The 17,139-nt window shown below is 43.7% G+C and overlaps 2 protein-coding genes across 3 annotated transcripts; both read right to left on the reverse strand.

Moving 5' to 3' along the window:
* Window positions 1–1,244: 1,244 nt before the first annotated feature.
* Window positions 1,245–6,447, reverse strand: lgi2a (leucine-rich repeat LGI family, member 2a; the record flags this gene model as incomplete). Its single annotated transcript, XM_079295068.1, has 8 exons — window positions 1,245–3,388; window positions 3,489–3,653; window positions 3,853–4,022; window positions 4,216–4,287; window positions 4,572–4,643; window positions 5,057–5,128; window positions 5,894–5,965; window positions 6,185–6,447. 8 exons carry the CDS (start codon window positions 6,445–6,447, stop codon window positions 2,571–2,573), a joined length of 1,704 nt encoding a protein of 567 aa, XP_079151194.1. The 3' UTR covers window positions 1,245–2,570.
* Window positions 6,448–9,527: 3,080 nt separating this feature from the next.
* Window positions 9,528–16,213, reverse strand: sepsecs (Sep (O-phosphoserine) tRNA:Sec (selenocysteine) tRNA synthase). 2 transcript variants are annotated; one of them, XM_079295743.1, is made up of 12 exons: window positions 16,119–16,213; window positions 15,194–15,309; window positions 14,959–15,113; window positions 14,732–14,850; window positions 14,184–14,342; window positions 13,850–14,003; window positions 13,650–13,752; window positions 13,340–13,469; window positions 12,896–12,987; window positions 11,158–11,251; window positions 10,944–11,034; window positions 9,528–9,983 (listed from the first exon to the last, which is right to left on the reverse strand). In XM_079295743.1, the coding sequence occupies exons 2-12, from the start codon at window positions 15,305–15,307 to the stop codon at window positions 9,737–9,739; spliced, it is 1,458 nt and encodes a 485-aa protein (XP_079151869.1). In that variant the 5' UTR covers window positions 15,308–15,309; window positions 16,119–16,213; the 3' UTR covers window positions 9,528–9,736. The 2 variants fall into 2 exon arrangements, with proteins under 2 accessions (XP_079151869.1, XP_079151870.1); XM_079295744.1 differs by having other exon boundaries at window positions 16,002–16,133.
* Between the last annotated feature and the right edge of the window lie 926 nt (window positions 16,214–17,139).

The following is a 17,139-nucleotide window of genomic DNA, read 5'->3' on the forward strand; positions in this document are numbered from 1 at the left end:
CCATCCACAACCTCTCCTACAGAAATCTTGCTGCATCCTTTTGGCAAGCAAAGTGACTGCTGCAGACCCAGGGCTCTCTCCACTGGAAGTTTGTCTCGGTCCAAATCCGACTCCTTTAAAAGTCCATGGCCCTTTTACAAACCAACATGACTCCTGCTGATCCATTTCCCCAGGTTGAAGCCCCCTTCCGACACAGAGCAATGCCATCTATTATCATCTGGATAGCTTCTCCTTCGGTGGCTGAGGTCTTCAAACAGTCGTCCACATAGAAATTCTGCTCAACAGATTGTGACACTCAGATGTGCTAAAGGAGCCCAGTCTACCTTCGTCTTCGTTTTGTAGAACGAGAGTCCATTTATTATGCTTCCCCGTGCATCAAGGTAAACCAAGTCCATTTGCTTCCACCGACAATCAAATCAGGATATTAATACAGCGGCACCCAATGTTCACACAGAGAATAACAGTTCCAAATCTGGATATTTACAACACCATATTTGGCTCTTACACACGTTCATAGGGTTTGTCGCCAAAAGAATGGTGACCTCCAGAGAGGATATAATCAATCAGCATCCCTGCCACCTTAAGAATTAACAGAACATTTTGGCCATTAAGGAAGTATTTTTCACCAAGTCATCAATTAGACTGCGTAGCAGAAAAACTAACCTGTATATGCCAGTTTGACTTGTGTTGTATGTCAGTGTCACAGTCTTCTGCTAAGTGAGTAGTGGCGCTTCTGTGCCCCCATTTTTGCCTCTCAGGTACCGGACTGGGGAAGGTTCTTGTGGCTATACGAAGACTTAACGGATACTTGGAGACATAATTCCGGGGCTGAAAGGAGTAGAGCCAAAAACACAATTTAAACTATATTTTCATTCATAGTTAACAATCTCTCTATTAATACTGACTGAACACCAGTCAAAGATGACATTCAAACTCAAAGCTCTTTGTGGTAAAGACACAAATACAACAATGGGGCATAGAAGGACTGCAGTCGTTTGATAAGTTACAGTGTGTTTGTCATTATGATTGCAGCTTTAATTAAGATCAAAATGGCCTTTTTTGAAGACAATCAATGATAAAACACTTCTTACAATCATACATTGACACATTTATTTTGATACTCAAATAATTAGATTTACAGTATATTTTGAGAGTAACATTCAATACCCTTAAAACTAAATTATACAAAAGAATCTGCATGTTGTAAAGCTTGCATATTCCATTGTGTTTTTCATTATTTGCAATACCATTCACTTAATGAGCAGGAGTACTTTTAGACTTCAGAGTTTGATAAGTTCATCTAAAAGAAGTTGGTCAACACCCTTTTTTTGAATGTCATGCTCTTGCAAGCTGTCGTTATTCTTTTCTTTTTAGAGCAAGTGCAAAGATCTGTTCAGGTTTTTGTGTGGCGAACAGGTAGTGGCATTGCAGTCCATGTTTTATGTACATTTTGTCAAGTCAACATTCCGTATTAGTAAGAACAGAATGACGGACGGACAGAAAAAAAGCCTCTCAACTTGAGTGAATATATTTACATAAACATTTAGTTTTCTTCATTTTTGGACAAAAAAAAGATGTCCTTTTATCAAATTGATGTATATAAGTCCACTGGCTTCTGCAGTGAGGAGCCGATTTTTAGTTATAGTCTATAAAGAAAAGTTGAATTATGTCAGCAGTCCAACAAATGTGGTTATTTTATACATATGTAGTTTCCTGTCCACTAATTCCTCTGGACTAAAAGGTCATTCCATTCTCCTGTTTGTCCAAAAAAGGCTTCAGCTATATAATTTCCTGAATATTTCACCTCCTAAAACAACAAACCACTTCTTATTTTTTTTTGTTTTACTGTAAGCAATATAATCTACAGCACGTACAGTAATAATACAACTTCACTCTAAGGGCTGGGGTATCGGCTATGGTAATTAAAGGTTTGTGCTTTCGAAACATTCCCTGTATGGAAAAAGCAAAGGGGTGTGATACTTTATCACGGCCAGATGGAGGCACTGTGGGCCCGTCAGAACACAGCACCCCAATGCTGATAAGGCAACAAACTGCACATTACCACACAGTATGAGGACATGAGGTAAGTTGCACAAAGATGAGCAACCACATTTTTTTACATGCCCCTAATGAGAATAAAAGAATATTAGTAAAACAATTTTTCTGTCGGGTACTGGTGTATATTTTTTTGGGGGTATAAAACCTTTAGCACAGGGGATACTAAACCGAAAGCTACATCCAAATAGATTATTTCAAATACACCCTCAGGAATGTCAGCTGGGTTTTTAGGAGAACACCAGCCTCCTCTTAGTCTTTGTGAAATGGTCTCTGAGAGTCTGAGAGACCACGAGAACAGATATTAGAACAAGGCCATTGAGAAATAGTCAGGAAACTTTAAAAAGCAGAAAGGATTCCAAACACCACTTGACCCAGCTCTTATTTGTTACAGAAACATATGGAAGAATTGATATTTGACAGTACATTAAAGTCTGTTCTGGTCCTTTCTTTTCCTTTCACAAATTTTTAGTGGAAGACGTTCGATTGCAGGAGGGGTAATAAAGCACAGCCCCTCACAAGCTCAAGTCAATGATGATGTGCTCAAAGATCTGTGTGTTTCCCTTGAAGCTGGAGGTGAAGATGAAGTCCCTCCGGTCAGTGGCGACCACAGTAAAGGAGCGCGGCGCCTGGATGTACACCTCCTTGAAGCGGTCAAAGAGTTTGACCTCATCATCCCACAGGTAGATCTGCGAGAAGGTGTAATCACTCCCCAGGGCCAGGTAGTAACGGTCTTTGAATGAGAACGGCTGGAGAATCATGGAGCCTCGCGAGGGCAAGGCCTGGATCTCCGCAAACTGTTTGGCACCCCAACGCAGAATTTTGGAGTCACCAATATAGCGCGTCATGGCCAGGTAGAGTTCCTCCTTGATACGGAAGTGCTTTACAGCCACAACATCCTCCATGTTGGGGATCTCGCCCTGCAGGACAAACTTCTGGTTGCTCCGGCTCCACTGGTAGATCACAGGCACCTGTGAGCGGCTTGCCAAAATAAGGTGGGCCTTCCCATCCAAGTCCAAAAACTCTGCATCGGTGTCGCGGTACCACTCGTGCAGGGACTGGTATGAATAAAAGCCCTTATCATTCCACTTGTAGAGCGTTGAGAGGCCCGCTTTTGAGCTGTCCGCAATCAAAAAGAACCAGTCAGAGGCAATCTGGAAGGCCTCAATGTCATTGGGCTTGGAGACCTTGGACACCTCAATGTCCTGGAACTTGCTGAACCTGCTTTGGTCCTCATCAAACTTGTAGATGTGGGAACCGCCAAAGAGCTGAGCCACAATGACAAACACCTGGTCCTGGATGACAACTGACTTGCAACCCACAATGGACTGACCTGGAAGACAGGGAAGAGGAAATAAACAGGCACATTTGACACAAGAGGGTGAACTCTCAACCAGGGTATTCTGAGACAGTTTGTGAAAGCATCGCCGTACCTGTGATGTTATCGTAAGTCCTGAAGTTCATTTCTATGTGGTCCCATTGGAAAACCATACAGCTCTCAGCGCTGGGAGCAGCAATAGTCACATAGACGTCATTCTTATAGCTGAATGTGTCAACGGACAGAGACTCAGATGCCACGGACTGATGGAGGACGAAATCTGTGGAAAGGCACATACTGAAATGAAATTCTCCAAAAACGAATAATAATCAAAAAAAAAGCCACATTATATCAGGGATAAAGTAAGAAAACGACACTTTTGCCTATTCTTAACACTCCTTCCGATGACCCGGTTGAGTCGCCTGATACTGATGCCACTTATGATAGAGACAAGGCCAGCTGGCTCAGGTGTTTCTCACCCGTTGAGATGCATTCATTGTGCAGGCTGGTCATATCATTGAGGCGCTTGTCCTTCATGTCCTCGGGCCCAACACACACGACATCCGACACTGTGGCATTGGTGTTCTTCAGCCACGTCATCAGCCACTTGGCACGGCAGTCACACTCAAAGGCATTGCCTCGCAGGTCCCTGCAGAAGAGGAGTACTGGATGTCATTTCCAGAGAAGACAAGTAGCTAGAAGGCGCCTTAGAAGATTTTAAAAAGGAAGATGAAGATGATATGCATGGGACCCAGGGTACCTTTTTTGACCAAGATTATGAAGAAGAAAACAGACGACATTGCACTATTTCCCCAAGTCTTTTCACTGAGGGACTAACTTACAGCTCTATCAGTGAGTCCAAGCCAATGAAGAGGTCCCTGGGTAAGGCTTTGATGTTGTTGTTTGCCAAAGACCTAGAAATAACAGCAGTGAATCAACACAGGAAATTGCACATATTAAGAATTTTAAAACTCCTTTACAAGAAAACAGAGAACATAATTCACATATTGTGTAGAAGCCAAAGTCATGTTTAAGGTTCGACAGCGTTAACCTTAATCCTAATAAAACAGTGAACTATTAAGCATCACTTAAATAGTCCAGTTGCTTCATTTAAAAAATATATATATGTTAGAAAATAAATATTACAAATAAGATATTTTAACAGTGTTTGGTAATGATTTTAAATGTTGGAACATACAAGTGAGTCAAGTCCCTGAGTCCTCTGAAGGCATATTTGGCTGCAGTCTCCATCTTATTACTCTCAATGAACCTGTGGAAGATAACAACAATACATGTTGGAATTAGTGATTGGAAAACAAGTTTAGTTTTATCTTGAGGATTGTAGTAAATGACAATAAATACATTTTTTTCAAAAATGCCTCTCAAGCTACAGCAACAACACTGATAATATCTGTAATATTCTTTTCTGGAACAAATTGAACCGCTAGAGGGCGTACAGTTGATACTTTCCTGCCTCATTCACTTTCTGAAAGACCAACATCCACCCACATCCAGTGACCCTATGCCCATAACAACACTTAGAAGACTATTTCACGATGAAGTGTGCATTTTATTCCAGTTACAACCGATTAAATGAATGTGGACAACATGTTTCAGTAATTACACGAATTCACTCAATGTCTTTGCGTTACTTCAATAAAAGAAAATCAATGAAGAACTTACAGATACTCCAGATGTGGAAGGCCTGAGAATGCATCGTCCCTCACAGTTGTAAGAGAATTGGAATTCAAAAGCCTGTAACGAATAATAAAACACACATGAACCAATGCTGGCTGCCAACACGATGTGCCATTTTATGCCTCTGTCTGAAAAGCAGATGCAATTTTTTAGATCGTGATTTCATATTTAATTGGCAAAATAGAGCCAAAGGGGAATGGTGATATAAAAAAAAAAGAAGCAGTTCTAGCTAAATCATCACGTGTTATGACTGGTTAAATGCTCTATATCTGCCACACCTTTGTTTCTGCCGGCATCACAGCTATCACTGGTGGAGTAACAAAGTAGATTGATGGCCTCTGGTAAGTACAATATAACATGGGACTGCACTGAAAGCTCAGGACTAGACTTCCATTATTCATTTCCAGGTGTCCTTTTAAAACCTTCCCTGCTGATTGCTTTAACGTGCAGCAAAAATACTTTGCTTCACTGCATCTAATGCACAACAGCTACTGTACATGCTTCAATAGCATAAACGCCTTCATTAAGTCATGCTACATGCCAATATTGTAGTTTGTTATGTCTGTGGAACAAGGGTTTGTTGTGTATATTGCAGCTTTGGACTTTTCAGACCTCTACCATTTTTAAGCTGCACAGCCTGATGCGTTTGTCATGTCAATCCCCCACATTCAAGACATCTCTAAGTTTTGAAAGTCACCAATTTTGTTCTGAAATCTGCATCTCCACCTGCATAGTTTTGTTCTAAAAAGGTTGCTTGGAGGTAAGGGCAGCTCCTGAAACCTCATAACACAGTTGAAACATATGCTTTTGAAGTACTCTTACAGGAGCTGGAGGGATGGCATGTGAGCAAACATGGCCTCTTTGACCTCGGAGAAAGTCCCATTGACGAGACTCCTGAAAGGAAGAAGCAGCAACGATGAACATAAAGCCACCAAAAGCAAATCAGATGCTGAAAAGTGATCAATCAGAGAAAAAGAGAGAGAGGACTGCATTGCCTTTCAACATCAGCTTATTAATATGTTGCACATTGTAAAAAAAATACAGCTCGGAGACAACAGGAATGGAAGTCTATTGCTGCGTATCAAACAGAGCATCTTGTGTGGATCTACTCACAAAGAACTGACGTCGTTGGGGCTAATCCTCGGGACGTAGGAGGACCCGACGCAGATGATGGACTCCCTGGAGCAGCTGCATGTTGAAGGGCATCGGAAAACCTTCTTCAAATGACCCGGTTGAGACAGGAAGCAGAGCGACACAGAAAACAGTGCCCAAATCTTGAGAGTCGGCGGCATCTTTCCTGCCGGGCTTGCATGTGTGAGGTTTGCTGAGAGCACCGATCGAGGCAGATGGCACCGCGCGTTTACACCCTGCACCATGAAAATGCTGCACTGGCTCCCCCTGACATCAGCAAATCAGCTGCAGCTCCACTTTAATTATTTATTAAGTCAGAGCCCCAGTCGGATAACTGTTGGTTCAACAACCACGCGCCATATGTCGGAAAAAATGAAATAAAGTAAATGTCATTAGGCTGCCACAGATGAGCTGGTACGTCACACAACACGTTAACATTGACAGAAGCATTTCAAACATGGCTTTTAAAAAAAATATATATATGTATAGTTTGCATTTATCGACATGTAGTTTCATTATATTATAAAATACACCGCGTGACATACATTTATAGACTTCCAAAATAAATTTCGAACGACGTCAGTTATTCACACGTGCACATTTGTGTTGGCAATTTTATGTCTGGCAGTGTTTTAGGATATGGATCTGTTCAAATCATTTCGATCGTATGAAAGTCTCTTTCATGAATCCGTTTGGCTGAGACGCCAGGAAGTGATATACTGTTGTATGAGGGACATTGTACATACAGTCAGCTGTACACTACCCCTCCTTCATACAGAGGCGCATAACTGCAGCACCATGGACAGCGCCTCTGCTCAGCTGTGGGGCTTTTAAAACTAAATACCATGGCTGTCTGATTGGCTGCAGGCATATGCAGAATGCAGCACAGTTTTAAAAACAATGTAACAAAACCCATTCAAGTAATTGCCACAATCAAATCGTCACACATTACGTTTCTACACACCAACAAAACTCACAGACAAAACATGTGTTGTATAAAACTGGAGGGAAACAAAGACATAATTGAGGCTTTTGAGCCAATGAAAACAGAATTAAAGCACAATTCCAGTTTCTGATCATATGCCAGAATATGTCATGGTTTTGTCAAGCAATTTTATGAAAAATTGACATCAATCATCATAGGATGTATGATACAAAAGTAAACATGACACACTCATGACAATTTTTTTAGTGAGAAGATGAGAAGGCCAAGATTGTTGCCTTGATGGCAACAGCAGGTTGGTCCCCATATACCAGCCAGGTGTAATGTCCCTACTGGAACCAGTCTGATCATCCATGACCCTCTCCGTTAATCTGTGGCCCTGTTTGTGCCACTCTGGCACTCCGTCATCACTGAACTGTACCCGGCAGCTGCTGAAAGCCGGGAGCGAAGGGCCGTTTGTCATTCAGCAGCATCCCTTGGGTACTTAAGGCTTATAATTGAGTGCGTGGAGTGCAGATTTAAGAGAAATGTGTTCAAAGTCAGTCTATTTTGGCGAGGAGGAGATGAAGGTAAACAATCATTTGGGTTGAAGGCAAACATGAGGCTTCACATGTCTTTATTACCATTTTAAGATGAAGAGACACTTAAATGCTAATGATAAACCAACTTACTTGGGTCATGATGAGGCCTGATATCACCGTAATCATTGCCGTTTGATTTTTTTCCTGAGCTGTTTCCGTACTGGAATCCTTGACACATCGATCACACCGGAACTGGATTGCATAAAAAAATAAGACTGTGATGCCGTGTGCAAGTTTCTCAGCGGCAGCCCTCTTCTAATTCACACACTGCAGCAGACTTTATCAATAGAGGGGAGTTCCTTTAAAATTGGCCAGCACGAAAAAAGTGGGTCCGACTCTCCCGATCCCCACAGCATCGCTGCAACCTCAGCAAAAGATGGGGGAAACCTATTAAACTGGTCACAGGAACTCGAGAGAGAGAGAAGAGCACACAGCATTTGCACAACAGCTCTGCACAGGAAGAGGCACCCAGCCTATATATCAAATATATACCGATCCACATTCAGAATCAGTCAAATCAACAGCTGATTATTGATTGATTCGGACTGGATCTGATGCAACAGAAGAAGACATTGAGAAGATAGCCATTTTGTGAATACCACTGCTGCTTTTCAGAGTGCTCCACTGTAGCAGAACAGTCAGTGTTTCCCCCCCCCCCCCCACCCACTGTATTTTGTTCGTGGTTCAGTACAGCCATGGGAACAGTTAAAAGTGTGCTGATACAGCACCTTTATCTATCCGACTCCAGTCCCCTTTCAAAGGCTGCTGGGTGGATTGGTTCTGCTGCTGCTGCACATGCAGTAACACCTGCATTTCCAATGGCTGTCAAAAAATAACCCGCCACATGTGCTGACTGTATAATTAGCTAGACCCGAGGCACAGACCTCGCAGCAACTGTGGCAGCTGGAAGCTCCAATTTCGGTCGAAACACAGAAGTGTTTGAACGACTAAAAACATGCAGCAGCATCTACTTCACATGTCCTGAGCTTTCAAATAACAATCAACCTTTTATAATCCACAGCAAGACGAAGGGGACGGGCGCAGGAAGAACTCGGGACGGTGCAGTAGTGAAATATAGATTAGTCTTCAGTCAGCGAGTCTAGTTTCGTGCCTCCGGGCGCTACACGCTCTGCTTACAAATGAAGGAGATTGGAGAGCAGAGGGAATAAGACTGAAGAAAACTTGATTAAAGATAGATTCCCCTGGTGAAGTTCTGACTGAAACCCAAACCCACCCTACGCTGTTTAACAGTAAACTACAGTATAAGTAAACTACATCGCTCTTAAATTGTTAATGCTGTATACATGTACAGGTTCAGCAAACATTTCCTTTACTACACACAGGAGTGATCTCTACTTGGCGTACTTAATTGATTACGTGATCCTTGCGATCGCTTCCACAGCCTGAAAGTGAATGAGCTAATCCAATACAGTGGCTTCCCATGGAGATAACGGCTGAACGGCTTTTGTATCACATTACAACACACTGCAGAGGACATGGCCCAACATATGACATCACAAGGCCATATTGTTTCACATATCGGTGAGTGGAAAAGCAGCCTAATGTATTCGTAAAATATAATGCACATGAAGTATGCAGAACCACGTGTCCGCCTAGCATTAGCGATCACAATTGCTGAACACTCAAGCATCGTTTTAAAACTGCAAGACTGCTACTTTCTTGGATACTTCATCTCAGAACTGCACCGAGGCAGCTAAAGATTCAGGCTTAATTAAGAGAAATGACACACCGGAGGGAAAGGACATTTTTACATGCTTTATCCATCATCTATTATGAGTCCAAAAATTCACAATTAAGTCAAGCATTTTCAGCATATACAGACAACAATGCAAGTGTTTGCGGCTGCTTTGTCAGCATACAATGTCTGGATTGATAATCCATCGGCAAGAGCCATTCAAAACAACACACTTCAAATGAGGGCAAGGCAGCAGAGTGCTCAGACTAAGTAGAAATCACTTTGTCTTTAAAAGAGTTCTCATTTCAGCTCAGTCATTCTCCTGTAGTGTCCCCCTCGCACGGTGGGACAGCTGGGGAACTACTTTCCGCAGCATTCCCCTCTTTCTTCAGGGTCTTCAGGCACTTGTCGAGCCTTTTGATGCACAGCGTCACGTCCTCCCGAGTGATGCCCACAGCTGAGGCGGCGTTCAGGTAGGGACAGGGGTATGCCTCAGAGTGGGACATAAAGCCGAGGAACCTGTGTCCGCTTACGGTCTGCTCCTTACCCAGCGGTATCACCCTAGAAACAGGTGGAAAAACAGGGACAATGTGGTAAAACATTGAATATTTCAGCATGGCAAACATGGCAAACATTCGAAACAAAAAAAGACACAAATGACAAAGTGTCAGACTCTGCAATACTGTAAACAAAGCGTAAAAGCTGCTGTAGTTTGGCAGAGTTTCCCCCACAGTCAGGAGTTTAAACTCACTTTGTGCATGAATCTTAACAGAAAACGCATGTTATTGCGCATGCTGCGGCGATACGAGGAGGAGAGATTCGAGTAAGCTCCGCCCTCTGGAATTGAGAACAATGTTCACACACTCACTGAAGGACTCCGGGGAGGAAGAAGGGAAGTGTGGGGGCTGTTTGATGTTTTTTTTAATGCAATTGAGCCATAAGTGCATTAAAACACAAAACTAGTATGACATAATGGCCCAAATAAATCATTCATTTTGGGAAATTTTAAATATTTAGATGGGGGAAAATGGAAAAAGAAAACGGCAAGATGCTTTGTCGGTGCTTTTGCAGAAGGCAACAATGAAGGATTGACGAAAACCACGCCCTCCCCCCCGCTTGGAAAAAGCCCGACCAGCGGGAGCGAGAACATGGCTGTGACTGTCTGTGTGTGTCGCCGTCCCGGTGGAGACAACACCGCTCTGTGGCTCGCAATGGAAACACGTCGTTAAATTGTGGAAGCGGCCCCGATAGGATGGGCAGTCTACTCATCGCAAAATAGTTTCCTCTCTCCGCCAGATACAGCAGATCCATCTGGCTGATTGCTGACTGCCACTGGCCATTTTATTTGGCAAACGCACAGCTCATCCACGCATGTTTGAGGACGCAGACGAGTGGAATCACTCCCCAACACACACACACAGGTGGACACAGACACCTCCACCCCCTCTTGTGTTCCGTCACCTCCCCATGTTTCCATTTCCAGGCCAGATTGTGGCCATGGCCTTGAAAAGGTTTTCCTACCTGGCTCCCGACACTTGCCGGGTGAACAACATGGAGCCCAGCTGAGTCACCGCCTTGTCGCTCTCGGCCTGGAGACCATCCAGAGACATGGCTGGAGGGGAGAGGAGCCACACCCAAAGATAAATGTACGAATACAGGGTCAGAAATGTAGCGTTCATGGACAGAACATACAGTGTGCAGGTCTGCTGGTCTAAAGCCAGGAAATTGAGCTTACCCAGTGAAATGGGGTTATGTGGGGTGTGAAGCAATCTCTCCCCGTGTGCTGAGGCTAGACTTTTCAGCTCCTGGGCCAGGAACAAATAAATCTCCTGCAGGACATGCAGACACAGAGAAGAGACGAGACAGAACTAGGGGGGAGCCGGGGCCATGAGAAACAACGATAAATAGTAGCACTATTTGCCTGACTGTGTGCGTTTCCCTCCAAGCTTCGGCACAAGCACTTCCTCTCCCTCTGTGGCCAGGACCTTCACCCACATCACACACACACTCTCACCTCTGGGATCAATTCCAAAAGGCAGGCGCAACACATGCTTTTCATCCTGAAGGTTTAAACATCAACATGTTTTAAATATGATGACGAAGTGTGTTTAGTTCAGTGAATAAGGGCGACGTACACAGATGTGATGAGGACGGGCAGGGAAGCTGCTCAACAACAACAACAACAACAACAAAACAGTGGTGTTTTTGTTGCTGGAGACCAGATTCCCAAGTGAGGCATCGCACATTAAAGGATCGGCTCTCTACAACAGTGTGTGTGTGTGTGTGTGTGTGTGTACTGTGCTGACTCATACCTTCCTCATTTGAAAACATCCAAGAAGGAAAAATATTTGTCAAACACAAAGAGCCTTTCCATGAGGTCAAGTGTCTCTTGTTCTCTTATAACAATGGGTGACTTGAGAGGAGGGTGCACGGCTACGACTCTGCATACAATAAGTGTGTGTGTGTGTGTGATGACTGAACCCCATTTCAACTTAAAAACACACATCGTCTGCTGGCTCTTAGCAATATCTAGACTTTTTAAAAAGTGGTCACATGAGGCTGTAAATGAATCTCAACAGATGAAAAGTCTGAATTATTTAAAGCTTTTGACCCCGTGGGGGGGGGGGGGGGGAATCACTCAGTTCTGCATGGAAAACTGGTCCTGTACATTAATTATGCAGAATGTGGACCAAGAGAAATCAATAAGTCTTGATGGGTTCGGTCCGAGGTATTTCCTAGATGTATATTTCTGCTACACAGCCGGTTTCACCGCAGATCATATTTTGGGTATCGCATGCCGTCCCGTAAGTGCACTACATTTTAGGTTTAGGTCCAGTTTGTAAGTACGCTTTGTATTCTTGCGGGGTTTTACGATCAGGAAACTTGATATACTCCATCTGAGGTTCTTTCCTAAAATATCCTCTTCCAGCTTTTGAACATTAAAGAAGAAGAATGTATTTCTGTATCTTCCAAACAAATATAGTCCAGTACATACGCAGTGCTTTTATGGCAGAGCAGTTTGGAGGCGTGAGAATGCTGCAGTGCCCACCATGTGAAGAGGGGGGGGGGGGATGCTGCATTGTGAGCGAGTCTGCTTTAAAGCAGGGAGCCACCAGGGGATGTTCTCTGAAGCGTCTGGATCTATTTGATCTTCCTATAGCATACGCCTCCCTCTACAAAACTCAGTGCTCGCTGAGCATTTACAAGTCTCGTTCCTCAGTCAGAATGCAGGGAAAGAGCAGCCCCACCCCCCCCCCCCCCCCCACACACACACACACACACGCTCGCTCCACTGCAACGCAATACAACTTATGTAAGCTGTCCTTTCCAGGCATATTCGGACTGACATTGCCGCAGTGTTTTTATACCCCGTCCACATCGTTTGCGTCATCCTGCCGCTATCACACCCGACCTGAAGTATGTGACAAACTATATCTTTGATGATGAACAAGGTCACGTGTGCGTGCGCTCACCTTTCGTTCCGACAGGAGTTTCTTGTAGCCGCTGGCTCCCAGAGTGAGAAGGGTGATGAGGACGTCGAGGGAAGGTGAAGCCGACGCTCGACCTGGACAGAGAAAGCCCAACAGGTGGCTTCGTTAAGCCGCAATAGGAACGAGACAGAGCTGGCTGTGCGCAAACAAACCGTATTACATAAGTACAAGTAAAACTATGGCAGTAATAATCATCAGAAATTAATTATCATGAATTTATTTAATTAATTATGTCATTACTGGCTTCATACGCCTACAGTCATCATATTTTCACTGTTGTAGAAGAAAATAATTGCAATAAAATAAAAAAAGGAAAATGAAGAAATAAAGAAACAGAATTACATACACATCTACTTATCTCCTATTTGAATCAATTACCTCCTTAAGTTGACTTTATGTTTGGGCCATAGTACTGCTAATAATCACCTGGGTACATCTGGCTTATCTCCTGTATGAAGGACTCATCAAAACCTGCGATAACAGCGCCACCTACTGGAACCATGAAGTTCTTGTCCAGGCTCTGTACAAAGGCATCGATTCTTCCAACACGAGCCCCCTGATGAAAGAGCGCCAAGGAAAATCAAGCAACCACCACATGACAGAAAGGACGCGAACAAATCACACATCTTCTATTCACAGCTGAGCTGCAGTTCAATCGCAAGCGAAGACAAGCACGAGTATTCCAGCGCTTCCAAAACACAAATGAGAGAAGGACCGAAGGATGAGCCGTACTCACCTGTTGTATGAGGTGCATGCATTTGGACGACTGGACGCCGTAAGCGTTGTTAACTATGTGGGGAATATCATGTTTGGCACACGCAGCAGCCAGTTCCTCAAGCCTATCAGACAAGATAATTATCCTCACTTGTATTTGTAAATCACCCACTGTGACATCTAGACGATTTCTAAAAGGGGTAAATTAAAAACACACGTTACCTGTCGGGGACACGCGGGGCAAAGCAGGACGTTGTTGAATGAACACAGAGGATGTTCTCGGCTCCGAGCTCTTCGATCTTGCGCTCAACGGCTTCCAAGTCTGTCCGCAACTCATCGCCCTCGAGAACATTCTCCACCACCACCGGCTCAAAGCCTGTAAAAAAACAGCCAGACATGCCAACAAAAAGTGCAAATATTTAGTCTGCCATCAACAGACACTTCACAAGGCATTATTTGAGAAGTGTTTCTATCTGCTGCCATGTTTGTGACACCAACGTGGGCTGTGAACAGGATGTAAGGGCGACAGGACATCGGATGTCGACGTCATCGTCACCTGCTGTGATCATGGCTTTGAAACAGGACTTCTGGTCGATGCGAGGCCAGACGATGTAGCGCGCTTTGGGCCGTCGGTGGCGGAGAGTCAGGAAGCACAGAGTCAAGCTCATCCCTGTTGCCATGGGAACTACGAAGCAGCTCGCCACACTCCGGACACCTGTTGTCCGGATGAAACGAAGCATTTACACACACGCAAGTAAAAACATGAATTTAAAAAAAAGGGATAGTCCACCAATTTCACACATGAAGTTCAGTTTACTCATCACCCTGCTGATACTCAGCCTGGTGATGTCATCAGAGTTATCACAGCTTGGATTTAAGACTTGAAAATGTACTGCGTTGCATTATGGGAAATGTAGGAACCCGTGTTTGTGGAGCCTCACCAACACCAGGGACTCTAAGTAAGAATATCTCTGGAGGGGATTCTTAAGATTCTTATTTCTAGTCATGACACAACTGTTCAGTTGCAAAAAAGTAACACAAATTCAAACATTACTTGTCACAGTTGTAAAATGTCCTTTAGTTTTAACGATAGGATTTACACACCTGAGAGCTTTAAGATGTCCAACACCACTGAATTGGTCAGCTTGTTGAGCAGACTGGATCCTGCAGCTTTGGGCTGAACAGCAGCAATGTCACCTGACCGACCGATGCCATGGATCAACCTGCATAAAACAGCTGGATGTCACAACAGAAGCCGTGAAACAAGCCTTCTTAAATTTGAGGCAACCAAATATGGTATTTCGTTAAGTTAATGATTGTCAAACTCGGACCTGTAATGTCGTCTCGCCACGAGGCTGGATGCCACCCGGCCCTCCCTCTCTCCGACGCCACAGTTGCCGAGGAAGTTATTGCTGTCCATCACGGCCAGCTCGCTCAGGAAGAGCTCTACGGTGCTCTCGCTCCACCCGTCCTCTGGACACTTACCCTGCAACACACACAACACGATAAAGTGGGTGGATCTACAGTGACTTTGAGGAACGATGAGGGCAGAGCTGTGGACTTTACCTGCTCCAGTAAGTGTCTAATGAGCTGCTCATGGCCACGGCGAGCCTGGCTCCCCTGTCGAATGTAAGAAGTCGACACTATCTTCTCACTCAGGCTGAAGTTTTCACTGTTCATCTCTGTGAAAGAAACCGCTCCGTGTTAACATCAGTCGCCAACTCTCTCTCTTAAGTACTTAACTTAATTGTAAAGGGGTCACTAGATCATCAAAGATGAAGATCAGCTGACTGGTCACCAGGAGTTCTGACTAGCCAATGAAAACAGTTGTATAATGTCTTCTTTGAGCTTGTAGACAACTATTTGTAACAACACATCTTTGTTACAAACTTTGAATGATATGGGTGTTTACCAGCAATGGGGCTGGGGGGGTTAATAGAAAGTTGTTTTGGTTGCATTATGGGTAATGTCAGACCCAGTGCTTTTGGTGTAAAGACTGTCTATTATGAGTTGCCCTTGACTTTATTAAAGTCCAATAATAAGAGCTGGAGGACGCCTCTATAATTCCTTCTATCCATGAACAGACATGTCTACTATGACATGCCCAAATACAATATGTCTGTAGAGTGACTGAACATGAACATTGTTGAAACCTTTAGATATTTTGGGGTAAATAATCTTCTGCATTGCTGAAACAGAGCAGCAGGGAAATAGAAAATACATTTCTACCCAATTCATTGCAAGCCAGGACACTCCTATAAAACAGACTTACACCCATAACGTCGCATGGTTCTGCTAACGTTACCCTCATTTGCGAACACAAGAAGGAAAAAAGTAATAGCTTTGGCTGTCAGCGTGGTAACAATTTGCTAACCTCCCGGGTTAGTCACCTCTTGGCAAGGCGCGCAACGCTGCTAGCAGCTGCTAAGCTAGCGTTCGCACGCGAGGAACGAGGCAGTTTTGGTAGACGAGAGTTAACATGTCTTCTTACCTCACAGCTTTCCTGTGAGACCCTCCGTGTTTCGTACCGTCAACCCGCCTCCAGACTATCAACAGGCGTGAGAACCGACAGGAGGAGGAAGCAGCTTCTTCTTCTTCTTCTTCTTTAGGGTTTAACGGAAGCTCGGGCGCTACTGCCATCTTCTGGAGCTAGTTAACTCCTACACTCCTAAATCCTGTTATCTGGGACAATGACCAAACATTTCATGCCATGTCCACTTCCGCCTTACTCATGCTGCTGTGAGCCCTAATCTTTTCATCGTTCCCAATCCATTTCTCCCAGTACCGACTCTATTTTTAATTGAATGTAAAATGTCTCCCCTGATCATGCATCTCCTGTCCTTTCTCAGCAGGCCTGTATAGCACGTTTTTGATTGTGTGACTTTCATTAAAACTTCTCAAATTCATCCAACAGTTCACTGAAGCAGTTGTTATTCTGCACGAGCACAGTGGCATTTATCCTGCCTCAACTTGTGGAGCACACATAGAATCAGATGCTGAAAACTTTCTTTTCATTAGTTTAAGAGCCCTATTTATGTTTTATTACAGCTTTACATCTATCGCCCCTCCATGATAGCCTTCTGCCTTTGTTTTATTTTGCTTTGCCTCTGAGGGATGTATCTCAGTGCAACTTCAATCACTATACTGTATGAATGTCTGTTTTACATAAGACTGGATCATGATCACGACAAGGGTTTAAATAATTCACAATCACTAATTCCTTCCGTTCAACCATGATTCAGCCATGATTCCTAAAATCAATTATGGCACAAAGTCACATGATCTAGGAGAGTTATTCACTGACTATTTTCATGTGTTAATAATAATCATATTGTGCAGAAGGGTGAGCCAGTCAGTAATTCATAATTCAATTTAAAATGTTATCTTTTTGATTATGTTTTAATTTTAATATTTTTTGGAAGTCGATGGTATTTTTGCTGCAACAAATAAATAAGCTTTCACCAACAAATTGTGAAGCTGATATATTGGAATTTTTTTTAAAGTTCACCAGA

The sequence above is a fragment of the Melanostigma gelatinosum genome, assembly GCF_949748355.1.
Source record: "Melanostigma gelatinosum genome assembly, chromosome: 23".
In the NCBI taxonomy this organism is placed as follows: domain Eukaryota; kingdom Metazoa; phylum Chordata; class Actinopteri; order Perciformes; family Zoarcidae; genus Melanostigma; species Melanostigma gelatinosum.

What these genes read in the sequence shown, in the direction of transcription:
- sepsecs (XM_079295743.1), bottom strand. Translation starts at nt 15,307, where the DNA reads ATGAACAGTGAAAACTTCAGCCTGAGTGAGAAGATAGTGTCGACTTCT. An exon ending in ACATAACCCCATTTCACTGG is followed by an intron (nt 11,035 to 11,157) that starts GTAAGCTCAATT and finishes TCTCCCCTCCAG; the next exon opens with CCATGTCTCTGGATGGTCTC. An exon ending in CGGCAAGTGTCGGGAGCCAG is followed by an intron (nt 9,984 to 10,943) that starts GTAGGAAAACCT and finishes ACCTGTTTCTAG; the next exon opens with GGTGATACCGCTGGGTAAGG.